The sequence below is a fragment of the Larimichthys crocea genome, chromosome XVIII (assembly GCF_000972845.2).
Source record: "Larimichthys crocea isolate SSNF chromosome XVIII, L_crocea_2.0, whole genome shotgun sequence".
NCBI lineage: Eukaryota > Metazoa > Chordata > Actinopteri > Sciaenidae > Larimichthys > Larimichthys crocea.
In genome coordinates, this window is record NC_040028.1 from 9,771,015 (window position 1) to 9,781,402 (window position 10,388).

The 10,388-nt window shown below is 39.8% G+C and overlaps 1 protein-coding gene across 3 annotated transcripts in view; it reads left to right on the forward strand.

Annotated features, from left to right (window-relative positions):
* znf148 (zinc finger protein 148) overlaps positions 1–9,851 on the forward strand; it is a 12,721-nt gene extending 2,870 nt beyond the window's left edge. Inside the window, exons 1-7 of one of the 3 annotated variants that reach the window (XM_010737037.3) lie at positions 1,029–1,173; positions 1,961–2,343; positions 2,886–3,011; positions 3,141–3,264; positions 3,399–3,482; positions 3,591–3,709; positions 4,792–9,851. In XM_010737037.3, coding sequence (XP_010735339.2) covers positions 1,984–2,343; positions 2,886–3,011; positions 3,141–3,264; positions 3,399–3,482; positions 3,591–3,709; positions 4,792–6,429 — 2,451 coding nt within the window. In that variant the 5' untranslated portion in view covers positions 1,029–1,173; positions 1,961–1,983 and the 3' untranslated portion in view covers positions 6,430–9,851. Of the gene's footprint in view, positions 1–1,028; positions 1,174–1,960; positions 2,344–2,885; positions 3,012–3,140; positions 3,265–3,398; positions 3,483–3,590; positions 3,710–4,791 lie in introns of those variants that run through there. The other 2 variants (XM_019268084.2, XM_019268085.2) reach the window with 2 other exon arrangements.
* Positions 9,852–10,388: the final 537 nt, after the last annotated feature.

A 10,388-nucleotide genomic window follows, 5' to 3' on the forward strand; every position in this document is an offset into this window, starting at 1 on the left:
GAAGATATGCTAAATGTCCGATATAATTCCAGTCTGTTGTTTAAAAATGTTTTCTTCTCGTCAGCCATTCTCGCAGACAACTAAGGACACCCCTGTATAAACAATAGCATCGTTGTCTGTCTAAAAAAACACAAAGCAATAGATTAGTTGTATATGTGCAAGTTCAAACAAACAACAACCAGTCAAACCAATAGAAATCAATTACTACTTCCAAAACTATTACTACTAAGCTACATCATAGTTAAAGTCTGTGTGTGTGCAAGAACATGCTTGTGTGTTTGATTGGGAGAGGAGGTGGCTGTCAGTGTGTTGGCTGACAGTGCACTTATGATTTCAATTTTGGCTCTATAATATATTTTATTTACTATTGTTATTTTGATATTTTATTATGTATAGTTTGTTCTTTATATTTTTATTCTTATGTTTTCTATTGTCACTGTGTGTAATGCTGCTGCTGCTGCACTGTAATTTCCCAGCTTGGGATAAATAAAGTATATGCATCTATCTATCTATGTAGTGAACGAAAATGTTTTTGTTTAATTTTGTTGAAATCAAGGTTCCTGACAAAGTCAAAAAGCCTCGATGGAATAAACAAATTTTAAGTGATTATTTTATGCATTTAAAAACTAAAAACGGGTCGGTGCCGACCCTAACACAAGAGGAAGGTTCAAGCTGTAAAGTATGGAAGCCCTAAAATGTCATACATACATACATTTTATTACACCCGTGATAACAAGATAATTAATTCAAGATCTGTAAAAACCTTTGTCAGAAATTATGGATCAAAGGGATTTTACAGTGGTGTAATAGGTTTGCTCGCTCCGTATCATGGACTACATGCATTTGCCATACATTCTGTAATACGGGCGCACTTGATTTAATACACTAGACTATCGTTTTGTTTTCTCGAGATCTCGAATTAATTATCTCGTTATCACGAGAAAACGGTATAAAATGCATGTATGTATGTATGGCCTTTTAGGGCTTCCGTAGTACAGTTTTATTCTGCGTTTCTTAGTTGGAAGTGTTGAGCGAGCTTTTATTTTGAAGGCGCGCTCGCCCCCTACTTCCTGCGTTTCTTCAGCCGTTAACTGTAAATACGATGTGACGAGCGCGGCCAGCTAGCTGGCCCGGCTAGCGAGAGACTGAACCCACTTAACCTGAAGTGACACAGTGAGTGTGTTTACACACGGGACCGAGTGGTTGTTCGGCGTGTATTTAAACCTGTGACAGCTAAACCTGCCCGCTTTACCGCGTCTTGGGTCGGTGTATAGTCGCTAGCCGCTGTGTCAAACCCGACAAACGGCCCACAAGTGCTCGGTCAGCCCGGATCGTGTTCGGGGGGTTCGCTCGGTAACTGACGAAGTCTCGTTCAAGTGTAACGGCACCGGTGTAATGTTGCCGTGGAGACTTGAATTGCCGGTTTTTCTAACTACTTTACAAGTCTGAAATAAATACATATAGGTCATATATTTAAAACAACAACAACATTGCCTGGCTCATGAGTCAGTTCACGTTACATTAGCTGGCTCATAAAAGCAAATAAATAATTTTTTATGTATTTCAAATAATTATTATTTATGTATTTCAAAAACATTTTTTTGAGTTGTTTTACGTTGCTTGCTCTCACGTTACACTGTAGTTACACTCGGTATGATTAAGATCACAGGAACAACAGCTGACCCAGTTACAGGAGTTGACAGAAGAAGATGCATTGTTTAGGTGGTAGATGGTGAAATGAGTGGGATCATAAGTTTTATATACGTGCAGCCTGTGAGTTAGTGGATTAAGACACCTGGGATTAGATTACCAATATAACAATAAGTATAATAAAGGACACTTGTATATGGGAAAACGTCTTTATGACATATTCTTGTCATGGGTACCTGCTGGTTGAAGTATAGTGATGCCAAGACTTGAAAGTGATCACTTGGTGTCTATTTCTGTATTTTTTTTACAGACTCAACATCTAGTCTATGTAAGATGAACACTGAGGACAAGCTGGAGGGTATGCTGCTGAAGTGCAGCAGCGGCGGAGGGATAGAGAATAGAGTCGGGCTGGTCAGCGGCGGAGGGCTGGTGGTGATGACCCTCGGGGAGCGATCGCTGGCGAACCACCCTCTGCTAGCCGAGGACGACGACGACGACGAAGACGAGGATGAGGACTTGACCGAGAGCTCGTTGGTGACACACGACCTGGTCCCTCCGGAGCAACTGATGATGCAGGAGGAGATGACAAAGAATGGTGCAGGAGGAGGAGGAGAAGAGGAGGGAGGAGGCGAGGTGGGAGTGCATTTCCCCCTAAAACTCACCAATAAGTTGCCGTGCTTGCTTCATATGCCAGTGAGTTCATGCTGGTTAAGAAGTAGTCCGTGTCAGATTATTTGCGTGGCTGCTGTACATGCGGTCTCCACATCGTCATAGTGAATCAAAGAGGTTATTGTCACATATCTGAAAACCAGGCTGCTGTTGACAAACATAAACCGGGTCAAATAAGTTTTAAGTGATTAATGAATTTGAGTATTTAACATTTTTTGTTAAGATGAGTGATAAAATGTGTGACAGATTAAAAGCAAAAGCCTCACAGCGCAGAACATCATTAAAAATTCAAGGATATATTGTAATATATTGTAGTGAGGGATCACCCCACTCAATGTTGTTTAACTGGTTCGCACTTGGGAGTCTTCAAAGTGATAAAGTCAATAGCCTGGTGTATTTAGCCTCAAGCATCCTCAGAGGACGCTTGAACTGTATCAGCTGGCTGGCTGACCCCCTGCTTGTCCTATTGCACCTGCCTGACCTGGATAAGCTGCTAGGTCATGTTTTCTTTTTGTTTTTTTGTTTTTTGTTAAATGTCTTGCCTATCTATGGTCCTACTTTTACAGTTGAGCATCAAGCAGGAACTGAAGCTGTCTGAGCCAGCGGTCCAGATAAAGAAGGACAAAAAAGGAGTGAAAGACCTGATGGTGTGTCCCAAGAAGAAAAAAAGGAAGCAGCGTTCACCAGCAAAGGTGCAAAGTCGAGTTTAACTCCGCAATCACACGTTTTAAATGGCCTGACGTGCATGTGTGTGAGAATTTCCCCACATTGACAACTGTAACAAACACTAATATACGTCTTTGTTCCTTTTGCTGTTGTAGATTCTCAGCATCAATGATGATGGCTCGTTGGGAATTCAAAACCCCAAGTGTCACGTCTGCGTTCACTGTAATGCTGCATTCAGAACCAACTACCATCTACAGAGGCATGTCTTCATTCACACAGGTATGCATTACCCAGTTTAAATTCTTGCTATGTAATGGATCGTTCAGTTATCAAAAGACGAGAAAGCCTGTATTAAAAAGTTGCATTGACAATCACATGAGCTATTTGGTTTCTGTATTTGATCCAAACTCCAGGTGAGAAGCCATTTCAGTGCAGCCAGTGCGATATGCGCTTCATTCAGAAATATCTTCTCCAGAGACATGAGAAAATCCACACGGGTGAGTGAAGAATGAACGTAATCAACATGCAGAGATTTTATTTGTCGTTCTAGTCTCAAGTGAGTCATCTTGTGTTTTTCTTCTTTTTTTTCTCGTCTTTGTATTTAGGTGAAAAACCTTTCCGCTGTGACGAGTGTGGGATGAGGTTCATTCAGAAGTACCACATGGAAAGACACAAGAGGACTCATAGCGGGGAGAAGCCCTACCAATGTGACTACTGTCACCAGGTAAGATATGTTTTTTGCTTGCTAGTAAATAAGAACATCTGGAAGCAACAAGAGAATTGAACACAGTGAAAAAAGTATTAACTACAGGATGGAAAGAACTAATTGAAAATGCCAAAATAACTGTATAGGTAACCCAACCTTTTGTTGCCAAGACAAGGCATCAGTACTGGCAAATGAGCATGCCAAGTTTTATAAGAGGGAGTCACTGAACATATTGCATATACATATACATATACATATATCTAAGAGTAACACTTCTAGTTTAAAGTAAACAAAGTCTGAATAGTCTGTATTGACTCACCACCACTACCACTACACTGGATAGGATTCGACACGTTATACTACCACATGTCTAGAACAGTAAGATATATGTTAATTATATGTACAATAGCCATTAAAAAAACAAAAAACAAAAAAAAACAGATCTACAATCAGAACGGCTGCGATCGTTGAACTAGTGCACAATCTTTACCTTGCGAACACAGTGTTTATTTTACTAGCAACTGGTCGGTGCCAATGTCATTTGGTGGCACGTTGGTTCAATTGGCTACATAATAACACAATGCCTCCGCTACACACGGTTCACCTGTTGCTGTGAAAACATAAAAAAAATTATGCTGTCCCTGCTTGATACAGTGAGAGAGGCACAGAGGTCGGGAAAGCTGGTGTGTGTGTGTGTGTGTGTGTGTGTGTGTGTGTGTGTGTGTGTGTGTGTGTGTGTGTGTGTGTGTGTGAGAGAGAGACAGGGAAAGCAAGGTGAGCAGAAAGAAATATGTGAGTAAACACTAAAATAAAGTGAAGAGAATTAAGCAGAATTAAAATGGCGATATAAGGAATAACCTGCTAGAAATATGGGGAAGTATTCAAACAAAATATAAAACTTACCCCTGTGGTCATTCTGTGGGAAACACTGCAGCTGGTCCTCGATATGTGTTTCTTTCTGTGTGTGCAGGTTGTTGATTAAAAAATATAAAATTGTATCAACGTTTGAAATTCTGGTCTGGCATCTGGTATGACGACTTTAACACTGGGTCAGTTTCCTGGTACAGTAAAATAAATGTTTTTTTGTCTTCTGTCCACAGTACTTCTCCAGAACAGACCGGGTTTTAAAGCACAGACGAATGTGTCACGAGAACAGAGAGAGAAAGACCAACAAGGCAGCTGGTAAAGTCGGGCCTTTGCGTGAAGCAGATTCTTTAGGCCTCCCCTTTCTCGCCAAAGAGTGTTCACTGCCCAAGAAAAAGCGGCAAAAGTGTGCAGACAAGAGTTCAGGCGCTTCCACTGCTGCCCAGACAGATGGGCACACCGTCGCTGTTGTAGAAACGGAGGAGAAGGGGGAGCAGAGACAGAGTAAAATTGAAGGTCTACCTCTCTTTGTTGTGTCCTCTAAAGTCAAACACGAGTACGTGATTGCAGACTACTCTGTGGAACTCCCTGAAGAAACGGCTAGTCAACACCAAGAGGGAGACGCGTCATCAGAAGACACGACTCCTCCCAAACTTGTCCTCAAGAAAATCCCCAAGAGGAGTCTTAAACAGTCCAGTGAACAAACTCCTCCCTGCCTGTCCACTTTGTCTTCCTTTGAGGAAAATACTAAGGTCACGCAGTATACCTTTGAACTCGTGGACAAGCAAGGCCTTTTAGACGTAGAAAGTAACACTGAACTCGAGTCAGTTGAAACTCTTCAAGGAGGACCAGCAAAGCCGGCAGCCAGCAGCACAAACTACGACGACGCCATGCAGTTCCTCAAGAAGAAGCGTTATCTTCAGGCTGCAATGGCCAACAACAGTCGGGATTACAGCCTAAACACGAGCAGCATTTCTTCTCAGCCTCCTGTTACACAAACCGTGGTGTCAACAGTCATCGACGAGACTGTCCCCGCCACCATTCTGGAGCCCCAGCCCATAAACGCAGAGATTAAAGCGACGCATGACAAGAATGTGTTGCCGGACGAGGTTCTTCAGACGCTGTTGGACCATTATTCCAACAAAGCCAATGGGCAGTCAGACATTTCCTTCAGTGTGGCTGACACAGAGGTGACATCAAGCATATCCATTAATTCCTCTGATGTTTCAGACAGCAGCCCCGTGGAGAGTCTCGGAGCCTCTAGCGCCCAGGCTCAGCCAGCTAATGAGAAGGTCAGCCTCTTGCAAGAGTACTCCAAGTTTCTCCAGCAAGCCCTGGAGAGGACCAGCCAGAACGACAGCTACCTGACCAGCCAGAGCCTCAGCTTGGTGTCCGAAAACCCCACCTTAGCTGGACAACCTCTGTTCTCCACTGAGAAACAGTTTCCTTCCCCCAGCAGGTTCAAATCAGGGATGAGCTCTCCGCTAAGGTCCACTTTAGAGAAACCTCACTTTGGATTACTGGTCGGAGACTCCCAGCACTCATTTTCATTTTCAGGTGACGAGGCGACCCCTCCCTCTGCAGTGTCCCCAGCTGAGGAGGACTTTCTGGAGCAGGTCTCGCCTTCCAAAAAGACAGACTCCTCACAAGGCATACTGCAGACTTTTCAAATAAGCTCCTTCGATCAGAACTTTAAATCTCATTTCCAGGCGGCAAGATCTGGATCCTCCTCTCAGTTTACTGTTGCCAATGGACAATTAAGTCTTCGAGGACACAGCACAGACTTCTCAGAGTTCCCCTTAGTCAGAGTCACTGAGACCAGGTCTCAAATGAACTCCTCCCCTGATGTTTCATCCAGTGAAACCTTTGGCTGAAGGGAGGGAGGAAGAATTCATTTCTGTTTATAATTTCAGCAGCACTTTATCTCATGTCTCCTGTTTTGCCAAAACAAGCCCCATTGCAACTTTGTGCTCTTTCTCAAACAGTTTTGTTGTAAAACATATTAATGTTTTCTTGTTTTTTTCAAGTGTAACCTCATGGAATGGAAATACTGAAAATTGAAAAATAATAATTAGCATTTCCCCTTTAAGAAAAAAAGATATTGTAATTGTTCATGGGTAGATTTCTTCCTCCAGAATGTACATTGAGAGATTAAGTGACCAAAGTGTAATGCAAGAGATACAGTGAAATATTCTCTCATACCATCGCTGTAGAGTTTATCTTTAATGTTTTGTCAATCAGTTTGCCTTGCACAAAAAATGTCACTCTTGCTGCTTAATGCAATGCTTTTTTTCTTCTTTTCTTTTTAAAAGACACAGGCCCCTATTTATATGCCATTTTGCTCTTACTGCATCTACCTCCCCTCGCTGTTCATCTTTAAGTTCACTCCCTAGAGCTGTAATACCTGAGATCAGTCTTGGTCTTGTCTGATTTATTTATTAACATAATCACTGCGATTGGAGATAATCTATCCTGCAAATCACTTGACTCTTCTAATTTGACTAGTTTTGATTTGGTCCCAATCCCTCAAAGTCTCGATACACTCTGGTCTCGGTTTAGGCGGTCTTCACTACAACACTGCCTAGTACCTTTTTTATTCCATCTATGTAACTCCTGTTAAACTGTCTCCTGAAATGACGCCATGGTTAGATCATAACAGATTCTTCACTTTACGTTGAAGTCACTTTACTTTCACCTGAAATGGGTGTTTCCACATACGTGTAATGAATGCTACAAGAAAGATGGAATCGATTGTATTTATTTGATATGAAATCTATTTTCCATTGGACAGATTGCACCTAATTTGGTTGGTGTGATGGCCAAAACAAAAACAAAAAAAGAAGAAATTCTCAATCGTAAATTGTTTAAGATTGTGTGGATTAATGTATTCCCTTTGAATTTCTTGGCACTTTTTTCCAAATGTGACTCTAGTGCAGGATAGCCTGTGTAATAAGGCTGGGGTGTATTAGATTTAAATCTTTTAAAAAGTCTCCCCCACCTGGAAAAAAGAAAAAATAAATCAATAAATTGGGCTATCAAATAGCTGCACACATGTAATGGTTGCAGGATAATTCTTATTTTCCTTCAGAGGTATAGGTGTAGTGAAATTACTTAAGAAGATTGTGCTTAACTTTTGCACAATTTGCACATTGTTCACTACAGAGAATGTAGTTATGTACTTTGACAGTGAAGGAATTGCGTTATACCTTAAAAGGCAACTTTTTGTCAAATGAGATTTGCTGAGAATGACCTGTCGTGTCAGATTTGGGTTATTTCGCTTTTTTTCCCCCCTTTCGTCACGTTTTATAGTACTTTGCACATTGTTGTGCTTGTTGAAACATGCTCATGTTTTGGAGAAACAACAATGTGATTAGACCCCCTTGTATTGATTGAAAGTCTGCGTTTTATTAAGGCTACATTATGAAATGAGGAGATTGGTTTTATTCATTTTGCATCTGTGCCTTTCTTTTTTTTTCCAGGCTTTCCTTTGTTCATTCCTGTATATGTATTTTTTTCTTTTTTTGGCAGCACTCTAAGGCTACTAATTCCACTTGCACAATAACAACAAGAACATAAGCTATCAACCTATTCAGTCTGTAATACGTTGAGATCTGGGAGCTTTATTTAATTTTGCATAATATTTAGACTTTTTTTTTTTTTTAATCAAGAAATAGCACCAAGTTGAATTCTCAAACTATCATCTGTGGTTGGAAGGAAATGGCGTTTTCACTGACTGTGCTGCAGTGTGTGTATACGAGTACCGAATCACGTTTCAGATATCTGAAGTTTTGATAATGATCACCGATTTGCTAGAATTCAGTAGTAAGCCACGTTCGTCTAGGCCTCGTTAAAAGCGATTTAAAAAATGCGATTGAGTGAGGTTTCTTCTGCGCTTCATCACACTGTTGATTGTTTTTCATGTGTACGTGTGTGTGCGAGGTGCTATTGTGTAAAACACTGTTTTTATATGCGCCATCCAAATTAGGTTTGATAATTGATGTTAAGCTCCCTCTTGTTACAATTCTACTGACAATCAGGGACAGACGGCACCCACAGTAATCATCATACACTTTATTTTTTTTCTCGTTGATCATTCCCACTAGAATTTAAGGAACATATTCTGCTGTAAATACATTGTATATTTTTATGTTCTGAGAAGTACTGTTTGATCTGTGCGTCTATAGAGTGACAAGTCTTGTGCAAAGAGACACTTTTTTTGTCAGTGGAAGGCACATTGATTTAGTTTCCCAGCATTTATCACATTCGACAATGAATCCATTTCACTCACTGACAAGATGTGGCTTTCTGAGGCGTGTGTGTTTGTGTGTGTGTGTATCTCACCACTGTTATCAGAAGAAAATCCACACAGTTTTATTGATGATTGGTCAGAGTGATTTCTTTTTGTAATTTAATGCAGATGATTGTGCATTATGATGGGATTTACTGTGTACTGTTGGTAACGAAAAGCCCCCAGAATATTCAAGTTCATGTGGTTTTTAAGTAATACTCCACCTGAAATCATCTTCTTTTTTTTGTTGTATGAAATCTGTAACCTCAACAGCTGTGGGTTCATGTAAACTAAAATAGATTTTTGGTGGAGTGTATCTCAAAAATACCTTTTGTGGTTGCAATATTCCACTAGCTACGCATTTCATTGTAAGCAATTACAGAAAGCACAGCGCGGATGAATGACTCAGTAAACTGTATCCCATGAATTATATGAGCAGTACTATTTTTTTTTTTTCCTTTTTCCTTAATTAACTATTGTCAGTAACCTGGCCATAAGTGTCCTTGTATAAGCTAGAGAAAAAAAATATTTGTTTTGTGTAAAAAGATCTGAATTATGAATTTTTTGATAAAAACTATTTTTGAAACATGTCATTTAGGCACTGATATGTACAGTATATCATATGCAGTCACTATTGCTACCCTCATTTATCTCTGTACAAGTCGTTCGTGTCAAGATCTTTCAAACGCAGATGGGAATCTCCTTCTCGAGTCCGAACTTTTGACTTTTCATACTTTTAAAACGAACTTGACGAGGAAGCCCTACTGCTTCACTGTAAGGTTGATCTCAAGTTAGACGGTAAGGTTTATTTGCATGGTCTCTAACTTGTCGGGTCGAGTGAATTTGTTTTTATGAATAATGTGCAGCTTTAATTGTAGCTGATTAATTTCAGTCAAGTAACCCATATGATTAGATTTTTGCAATATATTATGATTTGTAAACAATCTGATTCAATTGTTGTTTTGATTGTTGTGTGTCATGTCCTTATAAATAAAATAATTCACAGTATTTGACCTTGAATTGTTTTTGATATGGAAAGGGACATTTTGATGAACAATTAAACATTTTTGGATTATTCAAAGAAATGTCAGGAAATTGGAAAAGGTTCTTTAGACTCTTAGAAAATGTGATGTTTTGTCAAACCAGTCTTCTTTGACATCTTTTTTTGAGAGAGAGTTAAATCTGGGCAACTTGTCTTGGTTGTAGATCTGTGAAGACATTTCACCTGAAGAACTTGAAAAGTGACTTAAGTCAAATATCAAAGTTATTAAAATTGCACATGAAAGTGTAATTTTAGTAACTAAGAGAAGAGAAAGTATGCTGTAAAATTCTCCAGTTTGCCATCTACTAAATGCAAATAAATTACTCCTATTACTTATTAGATATTCTGATGTGTTAAATCTACAGAAATACTCTCTATATGTCACTTTCTGTAGTCATGGGTAAAATATGACTGTAGACTGGCTGAAAAAAAGTCACTAACATCCTTATTTAGGCCTCGTGCTCTAAAACATAATCTCCTTTTCCCAAAACTTGAGTGCAAAC